Consider the following 19,254-nt stretch of genomic DNA (forward strand, 5'->3'; position numbering starts at 1 on the left):
ATGTAGAGTATTTTGCCAATTCATGAATAGTGGTTATGGCATCAACAGCTGAGAACTAGGGGAATTTTACAGGGCTGAATGTAACTGTTGTGTTTTCATAGTGATTAACAAAGGTCCATAGATTTGGGATAGAGGTTGAGTGATGAAGCACTTATTTCCTAACCTTAATCCTCAATCACAAGTATCTTAGAGTGATTTATTTCATTATTTTAGAAACATAGTAGCATCTGAAGTCTTTTATCAGGAGAAATTCCCATTAAACAAAACCAAGAGATTATGATAACATTAAATAAGGGGACATCCTTGAAAAATGGATTAGGACCCTAGAGTGAGTAAAGAAATCAATTTAATGAGCTTCAACCACCATTAATTGTAATGAGATAAAATAATAAATATGAAAGCACAAGCAAATAATTTATGCAACTTTTGTTGTTGCTATATATACCATTTTTAAAACCAGATCTAGGACGATATCTACTCACTATGAAAATCATGGTAATGTCAGGGAAGATAACATGAAAGAATGGCCAATGGCAATTGTAAGAAGCTGTGGAATGAAAACTGAAAGACATTTCTTCTTTACCAGATGTTAACATACGATTAAAAAAATTGTGTATTAGAATCAATGAAATAAGGCTTGTACACAAATTAAACTCTGATATTAAATGTATTCCTTAGTGTGGATTGTGACCACACTACAAATATTTGAAAGCCACTGCCCTAGAAAATGCATTTTCTGTTCCTCAGATTGGAGTTAGATGGAACATTGTAAAAAGCATACATATATCAGACTGTTCAACTACAGTGCCTATAAGAAACTCTTTGGTAAATTAAAATTAAAGTAATATTTCTAAAATTGACACAAAAATTTCCACGTACATTGTGAAGTTGTCAGTCAAATTATAAATTAAACCAACAAAACACATTTCATTAACAATGAAATATGACAACTAATCAAGACTGTGTACATAATACTTGCACCAGTAAAGACTTTGATCCACCAAACACCAAGAAATTGGACAGCCATGCAGATATCTCAAGGCCACAGACCCTTAAAAAATTGTCTTGTTTTTCTGTAAAGTATACAATTCATTGCCAGTTATGTGTAATCAGTTTTGAAATAATTAAAACTTGAATAATAGTAATAAAATAACCACAGGCTTTCCATATTATTTGCTTAAGTTGCTATGGAAAACTCGACTATTTTTGTTTCTGCAGAGTCAAGTGCAGAAATGAACAGATTGATAAATTTATAAACATCATGGAAAGAATTGTAGAGAGGAACTGGAGCCACTCGAATCCCATTTGGATCCCGTTTGTCACACTGTAGAGGAAACAAAAAGTAAAACCACAATAATGTTGGCATCATTCATATAATGGAAATCCACATTCAAGAGAAACTTACATAAAGCATTCATACTGATTTCCCTAAAACTTAATATATAAGCAATTTTTTTCACTTTAAATAAAGCATAGTGTTTCTATGTTATTTGAAACTCCCCTCTTAATAATAATTAAAATATTAATGGGTTGGTACATGAATATCCTAAGTACTTTCCTGAAGTCCAGTCAGCAATGATCCTTTTTAAGCAACCAATGGATCGAGTATACAGTTTATCTGTGGAGAGACCCTGGAGAGACTGGAACCCTTGCACACATTTCAATGATTGAGAACCTCACTGAGATCTGGATAGTTTTAGTTATATTTCCATTAAATTCAGTAATCCCTAATCTCATGAATTGGGCTCAGATAATTCAGCATAGTCTGAAGATCACTATGACTATCTTTAAGAAACACGCCCTATGGGCTAGACAATATAATAAATGGTTTATGTGTGCTGGCACATTTTATTCCATAACAACTTTTTTTTTTTTTTTTTTTTTTTTTTTTTTTTTTACACTTCCCCCTCCCCATAGCCTCAAGTCCATTCTCTAGTAAGTCTGTGTCTTTATTCCTGTTTCACCCCTAGGTTTTTCATGACATTTTTTTTTTTTTTTAAATTCCATATATATGTGTTAGCATACGGTATTTGTCTCTCTCTTTCTGACTTACTTCACTCTGTATGACAGACTCTAGGTCTATCCACCTCATTACAAATAGCTCAATTTCGTCTCTTTTTATGGCTGAGTAATATTCCATTGTATATATGTGCCACATCTTCTTTATCCATTCATCCGATGATGGACACTTAGGTTGTTTCCATCTCTGGGCTATTGTAAATAGAGCTGCAATGAACATTTTGGTACATGACTCTTTTTGAATTATGGTTTTCTCAGGGTATATGCCCAGTAGTGGGATTGCTGGGTCATATGGTAGTTCTATTTGTAGCTTTTTAAGGAACCTCCATACTGTTCTCCACAGTGGCTGTATCAATTTACATTCCCACCAACAGTGTAAGAGGGTTCCCTTTTCTCCACACCCTCTCCAGCATTTATTGTTTCTAGATTTTTTGATGATGGCCATTCTGACTGGTGTGAGATGATATCTCATTGTAGTTTTGATTTGCATTTCTCTCATGATTAGTGATGTTGAGCATTCTTTCATGTGTTTGTTGGCACTCTGTATATCTTCTTTGGAGAAATGTCTATTTAGGTCTTCTGCCCATTTTTGGATTGGGTTGTTTGTTTTTTTGTTATTAAGCTGCATGAGCTGCTTATAAATTTTGGAGATCAATCCTTTGTCAGTTGCTTCATTTGCAAATATTTTCTCCCATTCTGAGGGTTGTCTTTTGGTCTTCTTCATGGTTTCCTTTGCTGCGCAAAAGCTTTTAAGTTTCATTAGGTCCCATTTGTTTACTCTTGTTTTTATTTCCATTACTCTAGGAGGTGGGTCAGAAAGAATCTTGCTGTGATTTATGTCATAGAGTGTTCTGCCTATGTTTTCCTCTAAGAGTTTGATAGTTTCTGGCCTTACATTTAGGTCTTTAATCCATTTTGAGCTTATTTTTGTGTATGGTGTTAGGGAGTGATCTAACTTCATACTTTTACATGTAGCTGTCCAGTTTTCCCAGCACCACTTATTGAATAGGCTGTCCTTTCTCCACGGTACATTTCTGCCTCCTTTGTCAAAGATAAGTTGACCATATGTGCGTGGGTTTATCTCTGGGCTTTCTATCCTGTTCCATTGATCTATCTTTCTGTTTTTGTGCCAGTACCATACCGTTTTGATAACTGTAGCTTTGTAGTATAGTCTGAAGTCTGGGAGCCTGATTCCTCCAGTTCCTTCTTTCGTTCTCAAGATTGCTTTGGCTATTCGGGGTCTTTTGTGTTTCCATACAAATTGCAAAATTTTTTGTTCTAGTTCTGTGAAAAATGCCAGTGGTAGTTTGATAGGGATTGCATTGAATCTATAGATTGCTTTCGGTAGTAGAGTCATTTTCACAATGTTGATTCTTCCAATCCAAGAACATGGTATATGTCTCCATCTATTTGTATCATCTTTAATTTCTTTCATCAGTGTCTTATAATTTTCTGCATACAGATCTTTTGTCTCCTTAGGTAGGTTTATTCCTAGATATTTTATTCTTTTTGTTGCAATGGTAAATGGGAGTGTTTTCTTGATTTCACTTTCAGATTTTTCGTCATTAGTATATAGGAATGCCAGAGATTTCTGTGCATTAATTTTGTATCCTGCCACTTTACCAAATTCATTGATTAGCTCTAGTAGTTTTCTGGTAGCATCTTTAGGGTTCTCTATGTATAGGATCATGTCATCTGCAAACAGTGACAGCTTTACTTCTTCTTTTCCGATTTGGATTCCTTTTATTTCCTTTTCTTCTCTGATTGCTGTGGCTAAAACTTCCAAAACTATGTTGAATAAGAGTGGTGAGAGTGGGCAACCTTGCCTTGTTCCTGATCTTAGTGGAAATGCTTTCAGTTTTTCACCATTGAGGATGATGTTTGCTGTGGGCTTGTCATATATGGCCTTTATTATGTTGAGGAAAGTTCCCTCTATGCCTACTTTCTGCAGGGTTTTTATCATAAATGGGTGTTGAATTTTGTCAAAAGCTTTCTCTGCATCTATTGAGATGATCATATGGTTTTTCTCCTTCAGTTTGTTAATATGGTTTATCACATTGATAGATTTGCGTATATTGAAGAATCCTTGCATTCCTGGAATAAACCCCACTTGATCATGGTGTATGATCCTTTTAATGTGCTGTTGGATTCTGTTTGCTAGTATTTTGTTGAGGATTTTTGCATCTATGTTCATCAGTGATATTGGCCTGTAGTTTTCTTTCTTTGTGACATCCTTGTCTGGTTTTGGTATCAAGGTGATGGTGGCCTCGTAGAAGGAGTTTGGGAGTGTTCCTCCCTCTGCTATATTTTGGAAGAGTTTGAGAAGGATAGGTGTTAGCTCTTCTCTAAATGTTTGATAGAATTCGCCTGTGAAGCCATCTGGTCCTGGGCTTTTCTTTGTTGGAAGATTTTTAATCACAGTTTCAATTTCAGTGCTTGTGATTGGTCTGTTCATATTTTCTATTTCTTCCTGATTCAGTCTTGGCAGGTTGTGCATTTCTAAGAATTTGTCCATTTCTTCCAGATTGTCCATTTTATTGGCATAGAGTTGCTTGTAGTAATCTCTCATGATCTCTTTTATTTCTGCAGTGTCAGTTGTTACCTCTCCTTTTTCATTTCTAATTCTATTGATTTGAGTCTTCTCCCTTTTTTTCTTAATGAGTCTGGCTAGTGGTTTATCTATTTTGTTTATCTTCTCAAAGAACCAGCTTTTAGTTTTATTGATCTTTGCTATTGTTTCCTTCATTTCTTTTTCATTTATTTCTGATCTGATTTTTATGATTTCTTTCCTTCTGCTAGCTTTGGGGTTTTTTTGTTCTTCTTTCTCTAATTGCTTGAGGTGCAAGGTTAGGTTGTTTATTCGAGATGTTTCCTGCTTCTTAAGGTGGGCTTGTATTGCTATAAACTTCCCCCTTAGAACTGCTTTTGCTGCATCCCACAGGTTTTGGGTCGTTGTGTCTCCATTGTCATTTGTTTCTAGGTATTTTTTGATTTCCTCTTTGATTTCTTCAGTGATCACTTCATTATTAAGTAGTGTATTGTTTAGCCTCCATGTGTTTGTATTTTTTACAGATCTTTTCCTGTAATTGATATCTAGTCTCATGGCGTTGTGGTCAGAAAAGATACTTGATACAATTTCAATTTTCTTAAACTTACCAAGGCTTGATTTGTGACCCAAGATATGATCTATCCTGGAGAATGTTCCATGAGCACTTGAGAAAAATGTGTATTCTGTTGTTTTTGGATGGAATGTCCTATAAATATCAATTAACTCCATCTCGTTTAATGTATCATTTAAAGCTTGTGTTTCCTTATTTATTTTCATTTTGGATGATCTGTCCATTGGTGAAAGTGGGGTGTTAAAGTCCCCTACTATGAATGTGTTACTGTCGATTTCCCCTTTTATGGTTGTCAGTATTTGCCTTATGTATTGAGGTGCACCTATGTTGGGTGCATAAATATTTACAATTGTTATATCTTCTTCTTGGATCGATCCCTTGATCATTATGTAGTGTCCTTCTTTGTCTCTTCTAATAGTCTTTGTTTTAAAGTCTATTTTGTCTGATATGAGAATTGCTACTCCAGCTTTCTTTTGGTTTCCATTTGCATGAAATACCTTTTTCCATCCCCTTACTTTCAGTCTGTATGTGTCTCTAGGTCTGAAGTGGGTCTCTTGTAGACAGCAAATATATGGGTCTTGTTTTTGTATCCATTCAGCCAATCTGTGTCTTTTGGTGGGAGCATTTAGTCCATTTACATTTAAGGTAATTATTGATATGTGTGTTCCTATTCCCATTTTCTTAATTGTTTTGGGTTCGTTATTGTAGGTCCTTTCCTTCTTTTGTGTTTCTTGCCTAGAGAAGTTCCTTTAGCAGTTGTTGTAGAGCTGGTTTGGTGGTGCTGAACTCTCTCAGCTTTTGCTTGTCTGTAAAGGTTTTAATTTCTCCATCAAATCTGAATGAGATCCTTGCTGGGTAGAGTAATCTTGGTTGCAGGTTTTTCTCCTTCAACACTTTCAATATGTCCTGCCACTCCCTTCTGGCTTGCAGGGTTTCTGCTGAAAGATCAGCTGTTAACCTTATGGGGATTCCCTTGTGTGTTATTTGTTGTTTTTCCCTTGCTGCTTTTAATATGTTTTCTTTGTATTTAATTTTTGACAATTTGATTAATATGTGTCTTGGCGTATTTCTCCTTGGATTTATCCTGTATGGGACTCTCTGTGCTTCCTGGACTTGATTAACGATTTCTTTTCCCATATTAGGGAAGTTTTCAACTATAATCTCTTCAAATATTTTCTCAGTCCCTTTCTTTTTCTCTTCTTCTTCTGGAACCCCTATAATTCGAATGTTGGTGCGTTTAATGTTGTCCCAGAGGTCTCTGAGGCTGTCCTCAGTTCTTTTCATTCTTTTTTCTTTATTCTGCTCTGCAGTAGTTATTTCCACTATTTTATCTTCCAGGTCACTTATCCGTTCTTCTGCCTCAGTTATTCTGCTATTGATCCCATCTAGAGTACTTTTAATTTCATTTATTGTGTTGTTCATCGTTGCTTGCTTCATCTTTAGTTCTTCTAGGTCCTTGTTAACTGATTCTTGCAATTTGTCCATTCTATTGTCCATTCTATCTCCAAGATTTCGGATCAACCTTACTATCATTATTCTGAATTCTTTTTCAGGTAGACTGCCTATTTCCTCTTCATTTGTTAGGTCTGGTGGGTTTTTATCTTGGTCCTTCATCTGCTCTGTGTTTTTCTGTCTTCTCATTTTGCTTATCTTACTGTGTTTGGGGTCTCCTTTTTTGCAGGCTGAAGGTTCGTAGTTCCTGTTGTTTTTTGTGTCTGTCCCCAGTGGCTAAGGTTGGTTCAGTGGGTTGTGTAGGCTTCCTGGTGGAGGGTACTAGTGCCTGTGTTCTGGTGGATGAGGCTGGATCTTGTCTTTCTGGTGGGCAGGTCCACGTCTGGTGGTGTGTTTTGGGGTGTCTGTAGACTTACTATGATTTTGGGCAGCCTCTCTGCTAATGGGCGGGGTTGTGTTCCTGTCTTGCTAGTTGTTTGGCATAGGATGTCCAGCACTGTAGCTTGCTGGTCGTTGAGTGAAGCTGGGTGCTGGCGTTGAGATGGAGATCTCTCGGAGATTTTTGTTTGATATTATGTGCAGCTGGGAGGCCTCTTGTGGACCAGTGTCCTGAAGTTGGCTCTCCCACCTCAGAGGCACAGCACTGAGTCCTGGCTGCAGCACCAAGAGCCTTTCATCCACAGGGCTCCTTAATTTGGGATGATTCGTTGTCTATTCAGGTATTCCACAGATGCAGGGTATATCAAGTTGATTGTGGAGCTTTAATCCGCTGCTTCTGAGGCTGCTGGGAGAGATTTCCCTTTCTCTTCTTTGTTCTGACAGTTCCCAGGGGCTCAGCTTTGGATTTGGCCCCGCCTGTGCGTGTAGGTCGCCGGAGGGCGTCTGTTATTTGCTCAGACAGGACGAGGTTAAAGGAGCCGCTGCTTCGGAGGCTCTGGCTCACCCAGGCCGGGGGGTAGGGAGGGTCACGGAGTGCGGGGCGGGCCTGCCGCGGCAGAGGCCGGCGTGATGCTGCAGCCTGAGGCGCGCCGTGCGCTCTCTCGGGGAGCCGTCCCTGGATCCCGGGACCCTGGCAGTGGCGGGCTGCACCGGCTCCCCGGAAGGGCGTGTGGCTAGTGACCTGTGTTCGCACACAGGCCTCCTGGCGGCGGCAGCAGCGGCCTTAGCGTCCCATGTCCGTCTCTGGGCTCCGCACTCTTAGCCGCGGCTCGCGCCCGTCCCTGGAGCTCTCTCAAGCAGCGTTCTTAATCCCCTCTCCTCGTGCACCAGGAAACAAAGAGGGACGTAAAAGTCTCTTGCCTCTTCGGCAGGTCCAGACCCCTCCCCGGACTCTCTCCCGGCCAGCCGCGGCGCACCAACGCCCTGCAGGCTGTGTTCACGCCGCCAACCTCAGTCCTCTCCCGGCGCTCCGACAAAAGCCGGAGCCTCAGCTCCCAGTCCCGGCCGCCCCGGCGGGCGAGCAGACAAGCCTCTCGGCTGGTGAGTGCCGGTCGGCCCGATCCTCTGCGCTGGAATCTGTCCGCTTTGCCCTCCGCACCCCTGTTGCTGTGCTCTCCTCCGCGGCTCCCAAGCTCCCCCACTCCGCCTCCCGAAGTCTCCACCCGCGAAGGGGCTTCCTAGTGTGTGGACACTTTTCCTCCTTCACAGCTCTCTCCCGCTGGTGCAGGACCCGTCCCTATCCTTTTGTCTCTGTTTAGTTTTTTCTTTTGCCCTAACCAGGTACGTGGGGGGTTCCTTGCCTTTTGGGAGGTCTGAGGTCTTCTGCCAGCGTTCAGTAGGTGTTTTGTAGGAGTTGCTCCACGCGTAGATGTATTTCTGGTGTATCTGTGGAGAGGAAGGTGATCTCCGCGTCTTACTCTTCTGCCATCTTCCCGGAAGTTTCCATAACAACTTTTGAGGTAAGTATTTTTGCAGCAAAAATACAGATGAAGGATCTGAAGTCAATAGTTGTTTACTAACTTCCCCAGGAGCACATGGCTTGTAAATGGTAGAGTGTGATTTGAAATGCTGATATTCTGATTTGTGTCTTCAGACTCTGGGGATACCTCTCCTAAAGGTTTGGAAGACTGAGTGCAGCAGTTTCTAAATCTGGAAATAGATATGTTATCACCATTTTTCCTGAAATTACTCATTAAATACTTATTAGTTCTCTTCAAGAGACTAAGAGGGCTACTTAGGCCCAACAGTTAAAAAAAAATTCCATACAACATTAACACTCTTAAGATGTGTCTACATATCTTTCTTGACTGAAGTGAAAATGTTGAAAATAATTTAGTTCAATCAAACAACTAAGTAAGACTGATTTCCTTTTTCTCCCTCTACTATATTGTATGTTCTTTAATTCCACTTATTCAATAAATATATAATATATTAGGGTTTTCACTAAATTTTTTTCTGCCCAAACTATAATGAAAATAATGGATAAATTACATAAAACTCTTTCCTGCAACCAAAATTTGTGGTTTCTTCCCTTTTATCAGAAATGACAGATCTCTGTGCCCTTCAGTTAGCACAGTGCTGAATACTTAGTTGGCATTTAACTTATCCTCACTGACTGATGTGAAATAACATGGAAAAATGAATAAACAAAAAAATCCAAATTTTGTCCTCAACATGCAACCCATAGAGAAAAACCTGGTAGCAAAGCAAGAGATATACGTACAACCACTCCTCTTTTTTCTAGTTCTTGGAAAATATATTTAATTGGAATAGAAAATGTTAGGGTTAGCTGGCAGCCGCGATCCTCTATACGGGATGGAGTAATTATGTTCACAACTGTTTTCTTGGTTTCTGCTTTATCCTGGCTGAAGTGATGCTTGATCATGTATTCCAGATAACCAGTTAGCAAAATAGATTTTCTCCTCAGTGCTTTCATAGTTGCTTGCCTAAAGATCTGCAGAATGAGAAGCAATCAGGTTCACGGTTTCTTGTTGATTTATAAAGAAGCAAAATTTAACTGTAAATCACACATAAAACAAGGGAAATGCCCACTTTTGACCTTTCCAATAAAACATCCATTTTAGATAATCTTTTTGTGAAAACATGTCCTCTTTTAAGTGCTTTGCCATTAAAAATTAAACACAAAGTGTCCATGACAGAAAAACTGTACAAATGTCATTTAAACAATACTTGCAAAAGCAGAAAAATATAAGTGAACATAATGTTCCTTCAGAGTTATTTTAAATTAGCTTCATATAATTAGTACAAGTAAAACATACCTTAATAAATGCATTTAACTGTTACAAATGTCAAAAATTTTCCTCCAAACATTTTATACAATCATAATCAAGATTTTTTTCTATTCCCATATAAAGTTTGTTTAATCCACAAAACGGTGCAATAAGAGCTAAACGCTTATGTGGAAGGCAATGTTACCAATATTATTTATATTCGTTTTACCAATTCCTAAATCTCCTTCAGTTTGACAGCAAGAAAACAAGTAGTTAAATAGTGATGGCTAAGTTTGGTCAGAAAAGCAAATAATGTTAGATAATGCATGTATTATTACTGAAGCATTTGGTCTTTCTTTTTTTCTTCTTTCATCATTTTCTCCCCTGCTAAACTCTAACACTGGTGTGAAAATACTGCCAGTTGCTGCGTGAGGTGTCTTATATTAAGATGAGTGACAAAAGGGCACAAAATAACTGGTATTGGAACATTAGGGGTCAGAACAGACATGCTTTTCTAGCTTATCTCTTAAGGTCAAATAGAGTTTAAAAATATATTCTACATATAAGAACTGAAATAACTGCAAACAGAGAATGATGCACTGGCAAGCCACTTAATGTCCCTATTCTGTATCATGTTATGCCACTGAGCAAACATAGGGTCATTTGGTGATATCTATACTTTATGAAGTCTATGAAAATAGTTTTTTCTCTATATACACATGGCATGTGTGGGCAGGCATTCTACTAGAACTCAACCATTCAGGCATAGATTTTCTTGACCTATTGCATGGAAGCTATGGATGTGGCTGAAGGAGAGGATGGGAGTTGTACGTAAGGTAATGTCTTGAAGGAAGAGAGGAAAATCAGAGGATAGAAACCTATCTGCCTCTCTTCCCAACCAGACCTCATGGACTGTGTCTGCAGCCTGGGAAGAGTTCAGCTGCAAATAGAAGCTGAGGTCTTTGAGGTCCATGTCAAAAGGCATCTGACATATTCAGTGCAAAAAAATGCTACTTTAGGCCAGTTACATGGACTTTGGTAAGAGGCATCTCTTCATTTCCTGTGTAAAAAAAATGTCCATAGATTTGGCACAATAAAGACTCAAGGGAACACCTCCAAGTTTTGGATCAAGAGAGCCTGATCCAAGAATCAACATTTGTACAGAGGGCAGGAGCAGGGACAGGTAAGGTGTAGCCCACCAGTGGTTTGGCTGTCAGGTTTGGAATTAAAAAAAAAAAAAATGTGACAGGAATCTTTACAAGCTTCTCTTTGGAGATTAATAATAATTTGAGGATATTTTAATTATTTAAATAATTCTAGTACACTTTCTGGATCTGCTTTGGGACCCATAAGATGCAGATGGAGACAATGTGTAAAGTAGTACTTTTAATGGTATTTCATTTGTATTCATAGGTTAGTAAGACTTTGGGGAATATTAAGTTTATAGGGGGGGTTTTTTAATGAAGTTTTTTGCTCTTGCAGATTTGATAACAAGCAACCAATTTTTTTTCATGACAAATGTGTCAATTTTAACATATCATGACTCTTTGTTAATAATAAAATAACTTTTAAATGTAAAATTAATTTCCACATTACAACCACAACAAGAGAAGCTGCATTCTGAGGGGGTCGTAAATTCTTCTCAGAGTGTAAAAGTCTCTACTGAGGCCTCAGATAAAAATATCAAGAGGGGATAATAGGAGTTAACAGTGAAGTAGAATAAATGTCCCTTTTTTTTTTTTTTTTTGCTTCTCATTATTTTCATGCTTTCAGTACTGTGGAATAATTTTTTTTTAAATTAGGAAAAATGAAAAGTGTAGTTTGAAAATATTCAGCTTATAACAGAATTCTTGGCAGAGTTTCCACTATTTGGGTGAGTTTTCTTGTTAACTAAAATAAATGCAAAGCTAGAAAAGTTAGTTATGTTTAAATAGGAAAAATAAGTATAGCATGATGTTTTCAATTCTTAAAATTGGCTGCCTAATAACTCTGAGGAAAGACAGAGTACATTTCTTCTGACTTGCCCTGTATTTTAATTGAATGCTCTAATTTTATATATTTAAGCTATTTAATTATATATTTATGTACTGGAAAAGTCTAAAATTGTCTATATGACCCTTCAAAATACAATATAAGTATTGTTTAATTTCAAGTTAGTAACTAGAAGGTTGAGGTGACCTCCGAAGTCCAAATCTGGTCCAAACATCTTCATTAAAAAATTGAGGCAAATGAATTCAAGAGTAGTTGTCACTTGTTGAAGGTCACACTTAGTGTCCCAGTGAGGGATAGAGTATTTGCCTCCTGCTTCCTACCTTATTGCTCTTTCTCTTGATCCACAATATTTTTTAAATTATTGTACAAAAGATTAAATAGGCAGCACTATGAAGAAACAGTTTGAAACTAATTATAAGGTGCTATTTTTCATGGTATCCATCAATCAATCAAATACACATTAATTGTGAACAAAGCCATAATTAATCTTTTTTAAAAATTCTGTGTATTGCAAATCCGAAATCATATCCATGTACATTGATTCTTAAGTATAGAATCTCTTCTTCGGTTGGCATTTGACTGTGTAAGAATATTTTTTGAAAGGGAAGTAGAGATAACAAAGAAAGGTAGCTTGATTCATGTATTTATTTCTTTCATTTACTCAAACTTCAGCTACGTGTCTCCTATATGTGTAACTTTTAAATAAATTAGGTAAGTACTGAATAGGTTAATTCACTGACACATGGCAAACTCAGAAACATCTAGAAGGTACAGTGTTTTAACAGTTAAGTAGAGAATGGGAAACAATGAAACGTATTATTTTGTAATTTCAGAATTTTGTAATTTATAATAGGAAGCAAGAATTTCGAAAACACCTTCTTTAACACAAGGTTTGATTACTTAAAGATAATTTTGGTTAGAACATAGCCTCGACAGTGAATGATTTAATAAGATATCTCCAAGAGGATGCAGAGAAACACTTAAGTGATAAGAAGCTCCAGAGCAGTGTACATACCTCTTCTGTGGCATTTAGAGTCTTTTTCTCAGGTTTAAGTTTAGAAATTAAAGGAGAAGATAAATCAGTCTTCAGATTCCAGCTGAGAATAGAAACCATGTCTAGGTGACTATAATACAGTGTGGAAGAAAACTATTGGTAGGGAAAATAGGAATAAGACTTCCTGTGGCAGAAGAGGTGAATACTGAAGAACAGTCAGTCCACTGCAGAGAATACCAAAGTGATAGTGTCTAAAAGACATTTTCTTGATACGGCTAGGAAGTCATTTGCAAAGATAAAATCAGAGGAAACTTTAAGTACTAGTTTTTCCTAAGGTATTCCTTGGTGCCTTGTTTTTTCTTACTATAATTCATCTTCTCCCTGATATAAACTTTCAAAATAAGCAAAACGTTATCTTCTTTTAAAATGTTTAACGGGGGACATCCCTGGTGCTCAGTGGTTAAGAATCCGCCCGCCAATGCAAGGGAAACGGGTTCGATCCCTGGTCCGGGAAGAACCCACATGCTGCAGAGCAGCTAAGCCTGTGTGCCACAACTACTGAGCCTGCGCTCTAGAGCCCACAAGCCACAACTACTGAGCCCTTGCGCCACAACTACTGAACCCATGCACTGCAACAACTGAGCCCGCATGCTGCGACTACTGAAGCCTGCATGCCTAGGGCCTGTGCTCCGCAACCAGGGAAGCCACCGCAATGAGCAGCCCGCGTGCTGCATCAAAGAGTAGCCCTGGCTCGCCGCAACTAGAGAAAAGTCGGTTCGCAGCAGCAAACACCCAATGCAGCCAAAAAAATAAAATAAAATAGAATAGAATAAAATAAAATAAAATAAAAATGTTTAACGGAAGTGTTCCTCAGGTTGGATATTTTGAAAGCAAATCAAATATCATTATTTGATTTGCCGAGTAGATTTCATCACCCCCCTTAAAAAGATTTTTTAAAATATGTATCACTGCCTGTGAAATCTTGTTACTGGGTCTATTTCAACTTAAAAAAAAAAAAAAAAAAACTGCCCAAAAGTGAAAACAGCACAAGCTCCATCTAGTGGTCATACCGAGTATGTGCTCTTTAAATTGGGATGAAATGAAATGAGTTGATTACTACTATCTAGTGGTGAAGCTGTATAAAAACAGCGGAACTTGACGCTGCTGTCCAGTGGCCAAAATGAGAAGCTGCTGTGAATGTTCACATAATTCTAGAATTTTAAGTTTGGAAGAGATTTTGGAAGTCTTTATCCGGTCACTCATGCCAGAATACGCCACAGTAGAATTTCCTAAACCTAGATGATTTTAGGAGGCTTTCAATTTAAAAAAAAACAGAAAATCAAAATTTTATTTGAATATCTATATATTTAAAATCTCTATTGGAAACATATGTGTATTTACTTAAAATATATTTTACTTAAATGTATGTATGTAAAATATATTGCCTTAATATATGTATTAATACTATTATTATATAGATATAATTATTAACAATATATATTTACTTAGGTAAATTTAGTCTTAATCTGAAATTAATGAATATCCAATATCCAAATAATTAGTTAGGAGACATATATATGCATTATATGTGCGTAAAAATGAATAGATATAGGTAAGTACCCTATTATTTAGGGTGAGACTAATTTTAAGTAGAAGCATGAATGGACTTAAAGAAAAATATTGAGCCAATAATAGTAGAAATTAAACATGGATATAATGTTATAGAAACCCCAGTGAGGAAAAAGAAAATCCGCCCTACCTCATGGGACAACCTTACTCATCTTTGGTTTACTCTGAGTATTCATACTCTCCCCAACCCCCTGAAGTCTTCCTATAGTTTTGTCACATGGCAGTTTGTCAGTTCATTGACTCACAGAACTAGAAGAAACAGAGTCCCCAGTAATCACAACATCGTCCAGCACACAATAATTTCTTAATAAGTAAGTGTTTGAATGAGTGAATTAATCAAGACTTAAATATTGCATGTTTGTTTTGTATAGAGAGAGACCAGTAGAAGATTAAATAACTTGTTCAGGTTCACACAAATTCTAAGTGGAACTAAAAATATGTCACCCCATGTAAGATTCATTGAACATTTATTAAGTGTGCCAAGCCTTGGGTTGGGGGCTGAATATATAAATAAAAAGTGACATTAGCACACAGTCACTGTCCTAATGGAGAACCCTGCCCTTCCTCCATTGTTTATGCACATTGCATATTAATCTAGCTGATTAGCAGATAAACAACATGTCTCAGGTAAAGAGAAAGGTAAAGATGTGGGAAGGCTGAAGCATAGATCACTTACCTCTAAACTAGCATGTAAGGAACAGACCAATAGAATGGGAGGATTTGAAATTCGGAATCCATTGACCCCAGGGATTAACTGCAGTTCTGAAAAATTAATATCGTGTCATTTTTATAGAATGTGCCTAAAAAGGTATCCTTTATGGATTTTTTTATGACAGTAAAGTAGAGAGGAAAAATATAAGACTTAAAAACTTTTCTTCCTGAGATTTCTGAGATATTTAAGAGAAACGCCATGGACCTAAAATACCGGCATATTTCTCCTTCACCTACAACTTTCATCTCCTCTGCCCCCACCTTCATAGCAGCCTACCAAAAATTAGAGCCCTTAGACACAAGACAAACATAATGTCATCTAGAAGATTTTCGGCACCCCAACCTCTGCCCTCTCATCCCCAGCCAGCATTCCTTGTTCTGCTCCATGCTTTGCCTTTCTATTATGAAACCAGGTCAACAAGGGGAAGATATCAATATTCGAATGATTTGTAATTGTAATGTCACCCAAAGGCAGAAATATAAATGAAATGACCTAGGAAGGTGACTTTTAACATTAGGATTACTAGGTCAAGTAACTTCTCTTGGGAAAGAAGAAAAAAAAAGGCTTTAAAAAAAATGATCTGCCTAAATATGATATATTAAAAAGGTAAATTAATATCAGACATTATCCTAATTATAATTAATTAGATTGAATAGTTGCAAGTTAAATCCAAGAGTTAAAACTGCTAGTTAGAGATAAAGTTAAAAACTAATACTAAGAGTGAGAGAATTTTCTGGGTCTTTAGAGATGCATCTAATTAAGGCTAGTCAAACTATATCCAGTGGGTCAAATCTGGCCCACCACTTGTTTTGGTAAATAAAGTTTTATTGGAACGTAGCCTCATTCATTCATTTATGTATTTTTGTGGCTGCTTTAGCACCACAATGGCAGAGTTATGTATTTACCACAGAAACACCATAGCCCCAAAAACTTAGCATATCTCCAATCTGACCCTTCACAGAAAATTTTTGTCCACCCCTGATCTAATCCAGCTCCCTCATTTACAGATAAGAAAACCCACTACAAACAATTTAAATAACTGGCATAATAACAGTTCATTATTTCAGCAGCCAAGATAAAACACAGCTTTCCTGATATGACTGAAGAGCCCATCTTTATTCTTTGCATCTTGGTTGGTGCAAATGTGAATATATTTAAAATCCTATCTCAGGGTTGGAAGCAGTCTGAAGGATCAAATTTAAGTTTAATTCTCACATTTAGGAAGTTCTCTGTATCCCATGTGATGGAAGAATAAAGTCACTCAGGAAAAAGAAATAGTGCAATTTGATAACTCCCTGTTCATGGTGTACTTTCATTTCTACCCATTGGGGTTACTATTTGGTATGTGATGAAAGACACAAAAGAAGGAATATTTGGGAAAATAGAGGGATAAAAATGAACATTTATTAAATAGTTTGCTACTTGGTTTATAGCTTAGAATGTGTCCTGCCCTCAAACGAAACCCTGAAATAGTTATTATTATTCACATTAGATATGTGAGGAAAAAACCCCAAAAATCCAAAATGATAATTATGTGCAACATCACAAAACTATTAAGCAGCAAAGTGGGTTTGATACCTAAGTCTCTCTGGGTCTGACTCCAAGCCAACAATTCCTTCCTGTTTTCCCTGCCTGATGTTTTAGGTACTCCATATTGATGAGATCTGAGTACTTTAGATTTCACTTCTACTTATTTCCCTACAAAAGGATAGGCTCAAAATCATGCTAAAATCTATGAACACTTAGTCTTACACTGAAGAAATGTCATTCCTTATTTTAAGAATTCTCAGTGGCATTTTCAAAGTGCACTCTCCATGAGGCATGTATATTACATATCATACAAAGACAGACGAAAATTGAAATAAAGTTAAGACAAAGTGACTTGTGAAGTAAAATTGAATACACTTACTGTTATCCATCTTAAATCTGGTGCTTAATTCATGGCCAAACCATCCCACTAACCTGAAACATAAATAATAACATTTGATATTTTGGTCTATAAAAATAGTCACAATTAATATAGGACTCTAGGGCCTGCATTTTAAAATCATTTGTGATACGAGTCATCAGATACTTAAGCATATAAATACTATATGATATCATAAGGGAATTAATATTTATAACCTTCTTGAGATTGAGTATAAAATCAATTTATTCTTATTAGTTGTATTACCTTTGCAAAGTTAAATCATCTGGAGACCTGTACTTAATGACCTTGTTCTTATTTAAAATTAAATAAAATGAGCAAAAATGTTGGTTATTTTAGATTTTAAAACAAAGGTGAAAAGAAAGCTCCAAAAAAATGTGATTAATACAATAATGTATTTTTCTTGCAGTAAGCTCTCTAAGGAGAAATGGCATAAAAATAACCTATATAATTTTTGAAAAATTTTAAATAATTTTCTAAAGAAATTGTTACTTTCAGATTTTAATAAGAATGTTAATTAGCCAGATATAAAATACAGTATATATAGGAAAAATCATATGTATGTGTGTATGCTTATTAGATAAAAAAAATACAAAATATCTCAAGAAAAATATAAAATTTGAGAAAGAGAAATACAATATTCCTGGTAATCAATTCTTCCTAAATAAATTGCTAGTTTTAATACTGCCAAAATTAAAAATTCCAAGTATGTTGTTTTTGGATTTGGCAAAATGTTGTTAAGTTTATATAGAATATATGAGTGAAAATAATAAATTTTGAAATAGAAGAGTATAAAGGTGAATATGCTCTTTATTATACAGCATATTACGAAATTCGTTAAATGAATGAGCACAATACTATTAAAAGAAGCATCAGGGAGACAAATGGAACATGGCAGAAAATATAAAAAACAGTCCTCAGATCATACAACAATTTAATAAGTGATAATTGTAACATTCCAAAAAATGCAGAGATGAAGAACATATGTTCCTATATTTATATGATTCTTAAGAGTAAATTTTCTAACTATGAAAACCAAAGAAAATATAAAGGAACATATCTATATATTCAGACACATTTCAAATTCTGTATTATAAAGAAAAAACAAATGAAAAACCAAAAGAAAAACCAATGATGGGGAGAAGGAAGCTGTTTGCCACATTTAAAAGAGTTTTCACCAAGAGTTTTTTCATCAGAGAAAGGGCAGTGCCCCCAAAACCACACAGCCACGAAGAATGGACAAGGCATTTATAAAAGGAGAAATGCATATGCCCCATGAATTCTGGGGGGAAAAAAACCCCTCAATCTCAGTAATAATTAAAAATATGAAAAAACAAGAAGATCAGACCATGCTTCACATATCAAATTGGCAAAGTCATTTAAAATTTATATGTCTATTTGTATCAAGGATTTAGTAAAAAGGAAATAAGCTCTTTGTCTAATAATGAATATATAAGTAATGAAGCCTTTATGGAGTACAGTTTGAAAATATAAATTAAATATTGTATAGTTTTCTGTCCCAGTACTTTTACTTGTTCCAGTTTATCCAAAGGACTGTTCGGATTACACTATTTGTAGTACGCTAAGATGTGTGTGCTAGGACAGTGAACACAGTACTATTTACAGTGTCACAGCAACCCCAATATCTTGTAACAGAGAAACAATAAAATAAATTATACAACTTTTATATGATGGAATATTATGTAGCCATTATAAAAATCATATTTGAAAGAATTTATATTCAAAAAGAATAAAATGGAGATAACAATATTTAAACTATGTTTCCAATTTTAGGATAAAATATATTGCATGCATTTATATGTAATTATGGCCAAAATGTTAAAATTTTTAATTTTTTCTTTATTCACATCCAAGTCAAACTTAGACGAAATGGAGAAACACCAAAGTTACTTTCATTAGTACTAAGATTTTACAGTTATAATAATTGAAAAAAGAGGTAGTAAATTGTCACTACTTTCAAATTATACAATTTTGTAGCTGGTATGAACAAAAAGATAATTTAGTCTGGTAATCTGGTACAAAATTAATATGAGAACTAAATATCTGAAGTTTACAATTTCAACAAGCTGATATAATAATAAGAAATATTCCAGACCTACATAAAAAAGTTTAAATACTTCTGAATCTGAACAACAAGAGCAAAAAGACTTGAATAATTTTCAACATCAGGAAAAACAATAGGACTTCCCTGGTGGTGCATTCATTAAGAATCTGCCTGC

The 19,254-nt window shown here is 36.1% G+C and overlaps 1 protein-coding gene across 2 annotated transcripts in view; it reads right to left on the reverse strand.

Moving 5' to 3' along the window:
* Positions 1–329: 329 nt before the first annotated feature.
* The window catches only part of KYNU (kynureninase), a 96,867-nt gene continuing 77,942 nt past the window's right edge, over positions 330–19,254 (reverse strand). For both annotated transcript variants that reach the window (XM_019925522.3, XM_019925520.2), the window contains 4 exons: positions 16,997–17,049; positions 15,052–15,137; positions 9,253–9,483; positions 330–1,324 (listed from right to left, as the gene is read on the reverse strand). In XM_019925522.3, the coding sequence (XP_019781081.1) occupies positions 1,178–1,324; positions 9,253–9,483; positions 15,052–15,137; positions 16,997–17,049 (517 nt within the window). In that variant the 3' untranslated portion in view covers positions 330–1,177. The remainder of the gene's footprint in view (positions 1,325–9,252; positions 9,484–15,051; positions 15,138–16,996; positions 17,050–19,254) is intronic.

The sequence above is a fragment of the Tursiops truncatus genome, chromosome 7 (genome assembly GCF_011762595.2).
Source record: "Tursiops truncatus isolate mTurTru1 chromosome 7, mTurTru1.mat.Y, whole genome shotgun sequence".
Taxonomy (NCBI): domain Eukaryota; kingdom Metazoa; phylum Chordata; class Mammalia; order Artiodactyla; family Delphinidae; genus Tursiops; species Tursiops truncatus.